Here is a 14,273-nt window from a genome sequence, read left to right on the forward strand (position 1 = left end):
AACGATGATGAATAGTAATGATAAATAGTAACGATGATGAATAGTGTATGTGAATAGTAACGATGAATAGTAATGGTGAATAGTGATAGTGAATAGTCGTATGAACGAACGATGAACGATGAACAGGAACTATGAACGAACGATGAACGATGAATAGGGACTATGAACGAACGATGAACGATCGAATGATCGAACGAACGAACGAACGGAATTTCGGCAGCATAACGGCAGGACAAAGATTATCTGGAAGAACGATGAATAGGGACTATGAACGAACGATGAACGATGAATAGGAACTATGAACGAACGATGAACGATCGAATGATCGAATGAACGAACGATCGGAATTTCGGCAGCATAACGGTAGGAAAAAGATTATTTGGACGAACGAACGGACGAACGATCGAATGATCGGACGAACGGACGAACGAACCATGAACGATCGGACGAACGATCGAACGATCGGACGAACGAACGAACAAACTAAGAACAGGGGACGAACGATCGAAGAACGATCGAACGATCCTTGTGCTAGTGTGTGCTTGTGTGGAACATGGAGTGGGTGTGTGTGGGGGGGAAGAGAGTTGCCATGAAATGGCTTGGGGTGGGAAGAGAGGAGGCCCTTGCCCCTCTATTTATAGCCATGGTGGGGGGATTAGGGGGAGGGATGAGAGGATTAGTGGGAGGATGAGAGGATTAGTGGGAGGTTAGCATGTATTTGTCTTGTATAAGTGTAATTAGCTTGTAGAGCTCACCGTATGACACTGGAGGCATACGTATATGTATGGGCATGAGGAAAGTTATGAAGAAAATATTTGTAGGGTCTTGAAAAATGATTCTGAAGGTATTTCTCAAGAGGAAAATATTCGGAGATACATCGGTGGAATATTTGGGCAGTATTTCTGGAAAGAAATCAAAGGGGGTTACTGGGGAAATATTTGAGCAGTATTTCTGGAAAGAATTTGAGGGGATCACTGGGAAATATTTGTAGGATATTTTGAAGAGGATTTTAGAGAGAATATAGACCACTATAATTTATTTGTTGATATCAACTCACAAACAAACATTTTGAAATGAAATTTGAAATTCATTTTGAATTTAGGGCGAGTTTGAGAAAATTTCAGAATTTGAATTTTTGGGATGCTACAGCTCGGTGTCCTGCTCCATCTGCCTAGGGGTCCCTTTTATAGCCCCAAGGGGCCTAGAAACCATTACTTCTACAATTGGAATGCCCTAATTGCCTTCTGTTTGCTGGTGCACTGGACTGTCCGGTGACGCAATGGACAGTTCATGTGCAACGGCTGCCAAATCGTCTAATTGGTTATCTTCCTTTTGGGGTGGGCACCAGACTATCTAGTGACACACCATATATGTACGGTGACTCTCCTGACCGTTGCTATGCTGACGTGGTCGGCACTGATCGCGCGGCCGACCTTTGGCGTGGGCGAAGATCCGTTACACGCCTGGCACACCAGACATGCCCGGTGCACACCGAACTATCCAATGATTTTAACGAGTGCTCTCTAGGAATTCCCAAGAGTGGCTAGTTTGGGCCAGCCAACCAGGCCAGCACCGGACATGTCCGGTGGTGCCCAGTCTGGCCCAACTTCTCTTTCGAGCCAAACTTCTTACCTTATTTTTGGCTCGACTTGAGAAGTTGCCTAGCACTTAGATGAACATTGTTTGCAACTAAAACAATTGACTAAGTGCTAGAATCATACCTTTGCTCTTTCATTTCAAAAGGATTTTTAATGTGCTCAAACTAAGTCCAACTGCCACTTAACTTGCACAAGGAAGTTAGTAGCCAAATAACAGTGCAAGAAACATAGCATAAAGTTAGTGCAACTTATTTAAATACTTAAACTTCCTATTTTGTGGTTTTGCCCAAGGTTGCACTTTTTGGTCCTTTAGTCTAACTCATTTGGACTTTGCACCTTCAATTTGCTCAATTACAACATGTGCTCATGCTCATACCAAGATGGTTAGTTCATAGTGGTATGTTGAACAGTTAATCACCAAAAAACTTATAAATAGCCCAAAAGCACATTTCCCTTTCATTAACCCCAATGTTGTGTTATTTGCTCACCCTATATACTTTTACTAATGTAGGCCGGAGCCCTATAGAATATATGGCTCATGGATTTTGGTTGCTCGCGCCACATGACCAAAAACACTAGATGGTTCTCTAGCCATGACCCCATGATCAAACAGGAGTACATCACTTTTGGGGATAATTTGAGAGGTAAAAGTTGTCTCCTCATGGCACCATTCGAGTGAACAAAATCTTTATTCTCAAACATGTTGTAGTGGTTTCAAAATTTTGTTTTAATTTGCGTTTTTTGTTTCACAATCCCTTGAGTGTGGTCTCAAAGTCGATTTAAGAAGGGTCTTTCTCATGTTTTGGATTGCAAAGGAGATCTTCCTTTTTAGATTTTACTATTTGGATGAGTTTTTCATGTTGTTTTTCCATTCTTTTGTCCTTTCACGATGTCTTGTGGCAGGATCTTCCACTCAAAGTTGGAAGTGGCATAGGAGGTTTTTGAGCTTTTATCTATTGGCTCGATTAAGCTCAGTTGGCCTCATCTAAGGATTGCGCGAGTTAAAGTATAAGAAAGATCTTGTCTATCATCCTTATTGTCATGAAAAGATGGTTGCTACTTCACATCCCTCAATCACCAAGGTGATGACCAAGCTACCCGACGAGTTGCTTCATATGGACAACATTTGTCTTGCTTGGGTTTGCTCACCATGGGGTAATGTGCAAGACTTTTCTCATGCTTGAGATTTGATTCTTGGGTTGTAAAATGAGTTTTCCAAAGAATGTTACGAGAGCTATTCGCTGTGACAATGGCCCAAAATTCAAGAACACTAAATTTGAGACCTTTCGTGTTTTTTTGGATCTTGAGCATCAATTTTTTCTCTCCATATGTATCTCAACAAAATGTCATTTCTGAATGCAAGAATCGAATCCTTGTTGAGATGGCTAGGACAATGCTCGATGAGCATAGACCTCAAAGTTTTGGGCCGAAACAATTGACACAACTTATCATGTCTGCAATTGCATTTTACTTTAAGCTTTCTTGAACAAAACTTTTTAAGAGTTACGATTTTGGACAACTGACAAAGGTAAGTCATTTTAGAATGTTTGGTTGTAAATACTTTATAGTCAAACATGAAATTTGAATAAATTTGAGTCACTGTGTTTTGACGGGATTTTTTGTTATGCATTACATTTTCAAGCTTATCGTATACTTAAACTTGAGACTAAACGTATTGTGGTGACATGTAAAGTCAGATTCAATAAGATTTTGTCTTATATAGCCCCTATTTTTTATCATGTAGATAATAAACGGATGCGAGAGACCATATTTGTGATGGAGTAGCAAGACGATGCCAATTAGAATGATCTCGAGCCATATTCACCACGTGTTTTAGGGCTAGAAAATAAGCTCGAGGATCGTGAGCCGGCTCGAGCTCGGAGCAATCTGGTTCAGCTTGGAGCGGCTCACAAGCCCCGAGCGAGCCTAATTTTTGGGCTCATCGATGAAGCGAGCCGAGCTGTTCTAGCTTGTGAGCTGGCTAGCGAGCTGCGCCTACTGTATTGACTTAATTATTTTGTAGAATTATAATGGATTATCTGTTCATTTCTTAGTCTTTAATAATAGATATGTGACAATTAAAATTTTAAATTGCTCATAATATTTAATAATTATTGTATATTTTATATTTAAACATAATTAATTTAATATATAATGCAATAATATTTACTAAGATGTACCTTGCGAGCCGAGCTGAGCCAGATCGTGAGGCAACTTCAAGCCGAGCTTCGTCCTTGAGCACATGTAGTGAGCGAGCCGAGCCGAGCTCGGTCATCCACCGAGCCACATCGAGCCAGATTGGCTTGTTTCCAGCCCTAACTTGTCTAGTAGAGTCTGCTTCCACTACTTCAGCTGACGGTCCTGATGTCCCCTCTTACACCACTTGGGGTTTGTTCGCTAATAACATGTTCGATGTTAGGGGGAGTTTTTGTACACTATCTCTGGCATTGGATATATATTACAATGACATGTATTAGAGCAGTTGTGCAGAGTATAAGATTTTTAGAAGTTGCTAAGAGGACATATCAGCTGGTAGGAATATGGATAAACTTGCTAGAGTGTATGAATCTATAGTCTATTCTAAAATTGGGTGTAGTGTGTAAAAATTTCTTTAACTTCCAATTTTAAGGCTATTTTGGAAACTCACTACCGGACATAAGTTCTTTGCCGAGTGTCCCAGACACTCGGCAAATACTATTTTACACTCAGCAAAGCTTTTGCCGTCAAAGGGTTCTTTGTCGAGTACGTTTTTGAACACTTGGCAAACACTTTGTCGAATGTAAAAAACACTCGACAAAAAAAACACTCGGCGGATTAAGAATCACAAAAAAACCCAAAAAACAACAAAACTCTGGTAGGAATATGGATAAACATGTTAGAGTGTATGAATCTATAGCCTATTCTAAAACTGGGTCTAGTCTATAAAAATTTCTTTAACTTTCACTTTTAAGGCTAGTTTGGAGACTCACTACCGGACATAAGTTCTTTGTCGAGTGTCCCAGACACTCGGCAAATACTATTTTACACTCGAAAATCCTTTGCGGGCAAAGGGTTCTTTGCCGAGTACTTTTTCGGAAACTTTGACGAGTGTCAGAAAACACTCGGCAAATTAAGAATCACAAAACACCACAAAACAGCAAAACATTTTATTCAATTCTCACCATTTTTAATCAAATTTACATGTTTTGTGAATGGTGTGAGATTCGAACTCTCAACCCCTCTCTCGCGCGTATAACCTCCTCTACCACTGCATACACTACTATATTATAACGAATTCTGCCTATATTACGTTTTCATTACGCATGTATTATAACAAACCGAGAGTAATTTGATTATTTGAGGCACTAAACAAATTCAATTGAAAATGTTGCCAACTATAAAGTTGCATAACTTTTCAATACCTACAAATTCTATTTTGATAGTTTCTACATCCGAGGCCGTTTACAAAATTTTAATTTCAAATTTGAAAACTTCACACAATTTTTTCTAAGATAAAATGATTTCAAATAATAAATATCAATTACAAAGTTTCATTACATTTCAAGACCAACAACTATTATTTTGGTGGTTTTTCCATCTGAGGTAGTTTGAAAAAATCGAATTTTAAAATCGAAACATAGTTTTGCATGACATGATAATTTCAAACCAAAACATTGTCAACTACAAAGTTTCATAACTTTTCAAGACCTACAACTTTCATGTTGGTGGTTTTTCCATTCGACGTCATTTTCAAAATTCAAATTTATTTTTTAAAATTCAGAAGTAGTTTTCGTTGACAAGATAACTTCAAACGAAAAAGTTGCCGACTACAAAATTCTATAACTTCTCAAGATCTACAAAGTTTATTTTGGCTGTTTGGTCATTTGTTCATCTCACATGACAGTTCTAACATTATTCAGAAATCTTATACATTTCTCTTGTAGTTTCATAAACTACAAGAGAGATATAGGTTTTATGAACAAATTTACTTTTATTTTGTCATATGAAGAAATTATCAAAATATAAATTGTACATCTTGATGAGTCATACAAATTGTAGTTGAAAACCTTTTCATTTGAATTAATTTAACGCTTTAAAATGTGATTTTTAAAATGTCTTTGTCTAGTTGTTCTTTGCCGAGTGTCAAAAATAAAACACTCGGCAAAGAGTTTATTTACCGAGTGCTCGAAAAAAAACACTCGGCAAAATATTTGGTACTCGACAAAAAACCGAATTCTGGTAGTGACTTAAATCACTTCCGGGATTCCCGTAGAAAGTCTAAGTTTTCAAACTAGTCATTAAAAAATAAAAACAAGAACAATATTCTATTTGCATCACCCGTTGTGCTAATACAAGCACGCAAGCCTAGAAAATCTTTTGGTAGCTTCGTGAAATGTTTGGGAGTCAGTGAAATAGAAGAGATTGAAGAGGCTAAAATCTCTTTGTTAAGGCTAATTTGAGAACTATATTTTTTCTCAAGGTTTTTATTTTCCTAAAAATAGTGAAAATTGAAAATGTCATGGAAAAATAAAGTTACTAAACTAGCCCTTGTTTAATTTTAAATAACGATGAGATTTGAAGCCCTCCGACATCTTTCATTCCTCTCGCTGTCAAACAAGGCTTTAGAACCCTACACAGCGGTTGCTCTAATTATCAGCGGGAAGGGTTACTGCATATAATTTGGTTTGTACTAGAGGAGGACCAATCAAGTCAGTCGGCAGACAACATATAAGGTAGACGTTCGTTATTGTACCGCCTGTGCGGAAACTAACAGCGTTCATGAATCATGACGAAGACGAACACCATGAGAAGCCACGACCTCCATGGTTACAGCCACCGCCACCTACTCGTACAGTCTTCAATCCTGCTTTTCCTCGGAACTTTTTCCGCCGCACAAGCTGCATCCGACATCCTCAGCAAGGGCAGTAACCTTACCTATGGCGAGACCCTGGTCTCCGCTAACGGGTCGTTCACATTAGGGTTCTTCTCTCGCGGAGTGCCGGCAAGGAGGTACCTGGGAATCTGGTTCACGGTGTCCAACTCCAGCGGCGACGCTGTATGCTGGGTAGCGAACCGTGACCACCCTCTCGGCGACTCTTCCGGCGTGCTGGCGATCAGCGATACGGGAAGCCTTGTCCTGCTCGACGGCTCTGGCCGGGCGGCGTGGTCTTCGAACACGACCGCCGGCGCCGGCGCCGCTTCCCCAACGGTGAAGCTACTCGAGTCCGGCAACCTCGTCCTGCTGGACGGGAACGACGGAGGAGTCGACGACTACGGCGTCGTGAAGCTGTGGCAGTCGTTCGACCACCCGACGAACACCTTGCTCCCTGGCGCCAAGATCGGCATCAACCTGTGGAGCGGCGGCGGGTGGTCACTCACGTCGTGGCGTGATGCCGACGACCCCTCGCCGGGGGAATTCCGGTACACGATGGTCAGGCGAGGGTTGCTGCCCGAGATCGTGACGCTGGACTCGAGCGACGCCATCAAGTACCGCACGGGAGTGTGGAACGGGCGGTGGTTCAGCGGCATCCCGGAGATGAACTCGTTCTCGAACATGTTCGTCTTCCAGGTGACGGTAAGCCCGAGCGAGGTCAGCTACAGCTACGCCGCCAAGGCCGGCGCGCCGCCATCCCTGTCCCGCGTCCTCCTCAACTACACGGCTGACGCCGTGCGCGTCGTGTGGTGGCTGGACAAGCGAGGGTGGGACAACTTCTTCACGGGGCCGCGAGATGACTGCGACCACTACAACAGGTGCGGGCATTCTGGCGTGTGCAATCATACTGCAGCGTCGACGACGTGGCCGTGCAGCTGTGTCCAGGGCTTCGTCCCCGTCTCGTCGTCGGACTGGGACGGGAGAGACTCATCTGGCGGGTGCCGGCGGAACGTGTCGCTGGACTGCGGCGACAATGGCACCACGGACGGGTTTGTCCGTTTGCCGGGAGTGAAGCTGCCCGACACGCTCAACTCGTCGCTGGACACGAGCATCACGCTGGACGAGTGCAGGGCGAGGTGCCTTGCCAACTGCTCCTGCGTGGCGTATGCCGCGGCAGATGTGCAAGGCGGAGGCGATGATGTTGGCACTGGATGCATCATGTGGCCTGAAAACCTCACTGACCTACGCTACGTGGCTGGAGGACAGACCCTGTACCTACGGCAGGCTACTCCCCCATCTGGTATATACCAACTCCTCAACTTTCATTTTTTTTTTTGCTTTATCAAGCCCTTATTTAATTTAGCTGTTTGGCTGCACTGGATGTATGGTCCGACATGAATTGGGGATAGTGTGGGCCCAAACTGGTTAAGTACATGGACCGTGCTGGTCGGCCCGCGGACCTCTAGCAAGGCTCAAACACGACCCGTCAAGCTATTAGTCGTGCCGAAACGGCCACTAGCCCAACGGTTATAATATGTCTATCATATTTAAATAGCAAAAAAGCTAACAACATGTATAAATGAAAATTTGAACCATAATTGCTATCTAGAAAAGCCTATTTACACCTACTTAACCGACAAAACATATGTATTATTGTGTTTTACAGTTTATAATCATGTGTAATATAGACATTTTAGGATCGTCGGGTCACGCCTTCAGCCCAGGCACGACCCTATCATTCGGATAGCACGGCCCCGATAGCCAACAATCCGGGTTAGGATCGTCTCAGGCTAAAATCATGTCGGGCTTCGGGTCTACCAAACTACCCGACTTGTTTGGACATCTCTAAGTGGATGGACTGAGGTGAATTCAAGTGCATCAAAAAAAGATAGGGGTGGCTAAAATGCAGTTTAATATTTACTAACTATTTATACGGTGTTTTTTTTTGCAAACATGACCAGGGACTGGAAGGTTAAAGAAAGAAACGCGGGTTCTCGTAGCAGCTGGATCAACATTGGGTTTCATTGGCCTTATCATGCTGGCCATCTTCGCTGTGCAGGCGGTTCGGATAAGGCGTATGACCTCTATACTCCTATCCCTCTCTCTAGGGATAAAAACAGTTTCGAATTTTTTGGTATTTCAGAAACTGATTTCAAAAATTTTCAATCAGATTCATCGATAACAGTATTTTTCGAAAACGGAATCGGTTTTCGGAATTTTCTATCGGAATCGGTATCGGAATCGGCGTGATGTTTTACCGACTGTTTCCTTCGGTTACCGGTTTTTGTCGGAAATTACAAGATTTGTGCCTTGTAATTTTTCGGAATTGTGTCTTAGATTTTTCGGAATTTTCCAGCATGTGATTTTTCGCATCGCCTGTACGTCTCTAGATAAGGATTACTTATTTTTGTATTTTTTGGACGCCTTAAGATTTTTTTGGATAGATGGTGTTGGAAGGCAGTTGGGATTAACGATTTGGTCTCTCGAACGAATCCACTCTTTTCTATGTACATGTTATGTATTAGTAATATATAATGATAGAGAGCCGACAGTGTGTCTTTTCCACACACTAGGTTTTTGGTTTTCCTTTGAGGTTGTGAAAAACTCTTTATGTGAGGAAAAAATATTTCATAAGTAAGCATGCCATGTCAGCTAGATAGAGTGGATATTGTGAATTGTGAACTTTGAGTATGTGAACTTGTGATCTTTATGAACTTGTTATACTGTGAACTTGTTACATTGTGAATTTGTGATCTTTGTAAACTTTTTATATTATAAATTTTTGGACCCTTGTGAACTTGTTATATTGTGAACTTGCTATATCGTAAATTGTGAACTTGTGGTCTTTGTGATCTTTTGTCAACTTTGTTGTATTGTGAAGTTTGATATGTTTACCGATCGTATTTTAGATTTCGACCGTTACCGGTGTATTTTCCGCAGCAAACTTTCGTTTCCGATGTTTCCGAAATACCGATATCGTTTCCGTTTCCGGAGTTACCATTTTCGATTTTATTTCCGAAAAAAATATGTAAACGATAATGATTTTAGTGTTTATCGACCGTTTTCATCACTACTCCCCATGTTTACAATCGAATTAGCGTGAATATAGAAGTGTGTAAATTACAACTTCCTATGTCCAACACTCCAACGTTATATTATTGCAGTAAACGTATCTCTAGTTTGACCAAGTTTACATGATAAAACAATAACATTTACGGTACCAACTAAATATAATTAGTCATATAATTTTAGTAAGTCAACTCGAGATGTCTTAACTCTTAAAAAAGTTAAAATATCTTATACTTTACAACGAAGGGGAGTATCTGATACGAAACTCTAATGAACTAGGTCGGAACTTGTTAATTCAAATGACGGAGGCAGTTGAAACAGCCCAAGATCCCTCTGTTTCTTCCATTGCTCTGGCTACTGTCAAGAGTGCAACAAGGAATTTCTCCACAAGGAATGTGATAGGCGAAGGCACTTTCGGCATCGTATATGAGGTTAGTCAGCTGCTATTTTAATCATCTTTCCAGCTGCAAAGCAAAACTCTCCAGCTATTTTAATCATCTTGCTTGCTGCCTGGCGATGATGTTCAGTTTGCATGGCATTGATCAAATCCCCAGTCTCATTATGAGTTAGAGCACCAGAGTGATTTACTTACTGTTCATGTCCCTCTAAACTGAAACGCAGGGCAAGTTGCCCAGAGGGCATCCGCTCCTACACGGGCTAGCCGGGAGAACCATTGCCGTGAAGAGGCTGAAACCGATCGGCGATCTTCCGGACATAATCGTCAGGTATTTCACGAGAGAGATGCAGCTCATGTCCGGGCTCAAGCAGCACCGGAATGTGCTCCGCCTCCTTGCCTACTGCGACGAAGCCAGCGAACGGATCCTGGTGTACGAGTACATGCACAGGAGGAGCTTGGACGCCTACATATTCGGTACTGGCAAAGCATGATAAAACCTTGTTTTTTTTTTAAAAAAAAAAGAAGAACTGCTGTCTGGATGTTGCTTGTGTTTTTGTAACTGACAGGAACACCTAGAGAACGCGCGCTGCTGAACTGGTGCCGGAGGCTGCAGATCATTCAGGGGATCGCCGACGGCGTGAAGCACCTCCACGAGGGAGAAGGGTCGGCCGGCAACGTGATCCACCGGGATCTGAAGCCGGCCAATGTGCTGCTGGACGGCGGATGGCAGGCCAAGGTGGCCGACTTCGGGACAGCAAAATTGCTCGTCGCTGGAGCTACCGGAACTCGGACAAGGATAGGCACACCGTAAGAAAGATCACCGCAGTGGGCTTGTCTTCGAATCAGCTCGCTCTTTCTTCAGTGCTATATATATCTAGTACTAATATTTACATCATCGTTTCTTTTTCTTCTTACTGGGAACTCACTCTGTTCCTGAATGTTATGGTACCAAGTGGATACATGGCTCCAGAGTACGTTCAGAGCGACGGTGGCGAGACGACGCTCAAGTGCGACGTGTATAGCTTCGGAGTCACTTTAATGGAGACACTGAGCGGACGAAAGAACTGTGACACGCCAAGCCTCGTCTCAGAAGTAAAGACCATACTGAACTGCCTCGGCCGTTCGAGATGCTAGGCAGCCCCTGCTCGGAGCTTGCCGAGCCCATGGTGCCGACGGTCGTCGGCAATGCAGCCTTGGCTACGCTCCTGGAGGCCGATCTCTCCAGACCGACGGTGTACGAGACAATCGATTTTAGATAAGAGATGACGCGCTCGCACTGCGTTGCTGCTAAGCTTATAACACTTGTTTTATACTTCGTACTGTTGTTTTACACTGATTATAATTGTTATTAATAACATTTTTGGTTTGTTTGGTCGAAAAGACATGACGGTACTAAGGGCTAACACTTACGCTATCTCCAACAGATGCTCTATCTTGTTTCCTTATTCCAAACTTCTATTTACAAACAGTGTCATCAACAGTTTTACTAGAGATAATCTTAGGTATTATAACCATCAAAGAAATAAGCTTATCTTATGATTCTTACCCTGTCTTTTTTTTTTCTCGGGTGAGGCGATGCAGCCTCGATGGGCTCGATTTGAACTTGAAGCCCACACACGAGAGTAAATACCTGCCTGCGGCCCAGTTTGCAATGTGCTGGCCAAACAGATTAGCACCACCTCGCTTGATCAAACGCATAGAAGTAAACTTAAAAGCTCAGCTCAGGAGTGATCCAGCACGACCTTACTTGAACAGGATCTGTTCTATAGGATCGTACCGTTGCATCCTTGATTAATAAGGAGGCAAGCACTTAAGCCTGGTTGATGTGTCATGACCTTTGGGCCAGAGCGTGATTAACGGCTAGGATTGGCTCTGATGCTTTGTCCTTAAGCTGTAGAGGATCGTTCCCGTCAGGCTTGCTTGACTCGGGGTGGCCCATAGGTTGTCTGACAGGCTCCTTTTTTGTTCTGCTTCCTGCCGCCCGCCAGAACTGTTTCCCTGCTCAACATTGCCCTCCCTACAAGGGACACACATACATATCTTGCTCGTTTTTGTTCTTAGCGGACCAAATTTTTATTCTTTCTTTTTGCTGTGCTTCATTTGAAGGAAATTTGAGCAAAACATTCCTGTCGCAACAGCTGTTTTCGTGGTCAGCATTACTCTCAATCAATAAGGGGCAGATCTGTTGCTAGATTTTTCTCATTAATAGAGCAAAGGTGTACAACACACATTACTCTCAAACAGATGTATTCTTTCTTTTTGCTGTGCTTCTGCTTCAGTTTGTTTGCATCGTATCCTGCATCTCTTTGCAGCATGCAGTGCAAATCTCAATATTTGCCAACAGCCATGCAGTAAGGCACATCTCCAGTTTCAGCTCCTCAAGCGGGCTGCGGCAGCAGCAACAGCTGACCAGCACGCTGCCACCGGACGATGCTCAACACCAGGTTTCGGTTGCCACAGGTAAACTCGTGTGGGCTGCAGCCCAAGACAGAATGCTAATAATGACTCGGGGTGGCCCATAGGTTGTCTGACAGGCTCCTTTTTTGTTCTGCTTCCTGCCGCCCGCCAGAACTGTTTCCCTGCTCAACATTGCCCTCCCTACAAGGGACACACATACATATCTTGCTCGTTTTTGTTCTTAGCGGACCCTACAAGACAGAATGCTAATAATGTACGATAGCCCTGTGAACTGAATCCTGACGAAACGCTAGCAAACATAGCGCCAACTCGGAAGCTTAGACAACTACGAGCCAGCATATAAAGATGATGCTGGGCACTTGACGTACTCTCTGGTATGGAACAGTCTGTAGCTCGATTTTTTATTGTTACGATACGACTTACGGTTGGAGTTGAGAGACCTTGATTGTTTCGTTGCAAACTTTTGGGTCTGACAGGCTCACTTTGGATTTTTGCGCATCGTTTTTTTTTTTGAAAAACCCGTTCAGCAAGTTCATGATTGCGTGGCAACTGGCATGTGGGCCATGTACGCTCATCAACAAATACACCATGGTTGCTGCGCATAGAAAAGCATAAACCTGCATTTTTTTTTTCTTCCTTCTTCTGATGACTTCCTAAAAACTCCACTGCTGTATATATAGTAATCCCAGTGGCCAGCTTAACTGATCGAACAACAGTCAGACGACGGCACAGCTTACGCATCCACTTAGCCGCAGACTGCTCCTGAAACCCTCCATCCTGACACCTTTTGCGACGAGATGAGTACTACTAGTGTGCATGGCCGGGGGGGGACAGTGGCTGATGGAGTCATATGTCTCGCTGCAAGCAGCGGGGAGCCCCAGCCCCAGCACGATGGATCGGATCCCGTTCGTGATCTATCTACTAGTCCCAAAAGCCGGCGTGTGCACATGCATGGCAAGGATGGCGCGCACATCCATGGCCCAACTCGCCGTGTCTCTTGCTGAAAGAAGAAAAGGCAAAATCAAGACACAGAAAAAATGACTGGATCAGGGGTACCCTCAGATACTTACGCGCTCCGGGGCAAGGCCAATCGTGCCTGTGGGGAGACCTCTCGGGCCCCAGCCTCCGCAGACGCTGCCGAGGGTTGTCCCGCAGCCGGCTTCGACGCCGCTTCCGCCTCGGACACCCAAGGCGCCGAGGGGGCGGCCTACCCGGGGGACGTCACGACAGCCGAGGGACCAACTTCCCGTACGACTGGCACGAGCACTTGCTCTTGGGGGACATGCGGTTCGGCCTGACCCCTCGGAGTCGCCCTAATTATCTCGGCCAAGGGGTCAAGTACCCCCTTGGTCCGCCTCCGCTCCTCGGACCGGGACCCCAGCGTCCCGGCCCCAAACACTGGTGGCGCCAGCCCACCAGGAGGCTGGCTTGACGACCCCTGGCCCAGCCTCAGATCTAGACTGAGACCGAGTCGGGCCGCCATGTCATTGTCTTCGTCATCATCATCATCGTCATTGTCGTCATGCGTGTCCGGCGACGGCTCCAACGGGAGCCCATCCCTTGCTTGCCTCTGACGACGTTTCTCCGAGGCATCCCGAGCCCGCATCCTTTCGCGAGCTCGAGCCTTTTCCGCGTCTTTTTTCTGCTTATCCTTCTCCGCGGCGAGCCTACACGCGGTTCGGCCTGCTGCGTCCTCCGGGACCGGTGGCCGGGAGGTTTTAAAGTTCCTCAGTCCCTGGGGACGAACAAAAATCCCAACGGTAAGAGCTAAAAACGTAAGAAACACGGCGCAAAAGAAAAGAAGGGTCAGACACTTACGAGGGACATATACCCATGGTCGGGACGCATCGGGGGCTGGTTAAGGACGCCAGCGTCCAGCCTCCCTACCGTGCCCGCTACCCGTCTGAGGAGGTCGTCGATGGAGAGGGGGGTCGAGGAC

The 14,273-nt window shown here is 44.5% G+C and overlaps 1 protein-coding gene and 1 non-coding gene across 2 annotated transcripts; both read left to right on the forward strand.

Annotated features, from left to right (window-relative positions):
• The first annotated feature begins 6,151 nt into the window (after nucleotides 1-6,151).
• On the forward strand, nucleotides 6,152-11,296 carry LOC103645896 (S-locus-specific glycoprotein BS29-2). The gene is made up of 6 exons (XM_008670619.4): nucleotides 6,152-7,750; nucleotides 8,412-8,525; nucleotides 9,799-9,950; nucleotides 10,141-10,390; nucleotides 10,483-10,723; nucleotides 10,870-11,296. Exons 1-6 carry the CDS (start codon nucleotides 6,364-6,366, stop codon nucleotides 11,048-11,050), a joined length of 2,325 nt encoding a protein of 774 aa, XP_008668841.3. The 5' UTR covers nucleotides 6,152-6,363; the 3' UTR covers nucleotides 11,051-11,296.
• A 357-nt stretch (nucleotides 11,297-11,653) lies between these two features.
• LOC118476588 (small nucleolar RNA U3) lies at nucleotides 11,654-11,872 on the forward strand. Its single transcript, XR_004856843.1, has one exon. It is a non-coding gene; the product is annotated as a small nucleolar RNA U3 (small nucleolar RNA).
• Nucleotides 11,873-14,273: the final 2,401 nt, after the last annotated feature.

This window comes from Zea mays, chromosome 2 (assembly GCF_902167145.1).
Source record: "Zea mays cultivar B73 chromosome 2, Zm-B73-REFERENCE-NAM-5.0, whole genome shotgun sequence".
Taxonomy (NCBI): domain Eukaryota; kingdom Viridiplantae; phylum Streptophyta; class Magnoliopsida; order Poales; family Poaceae; genus Zea; species Zea mays.

Bases quoted from the DNA above. Each gene is read 5' to 3' on its own strand.
- LOC103645896 (XM_008670619.4), top strand. From the start codon at position 6,364: ATGACGAAGACGAACACCATGAGAAGCCACGACCTCCATGGTTACAGC. The intron at 8,526-9,798 runs GTATGACCTCTA...CTAATGAACTAG, and splicing joins GCAGGCGGTTCGGATAAGGC to GTCGGAACTTGTTAATTCAA. The intron at 9,951-10,140 runs GTTAGTCAGCTG...ACTGAAACGCAG, and splicing joins CTTTCGGCATCGTATATGAG to GGCAAGTTGCCCAGAGGGCA.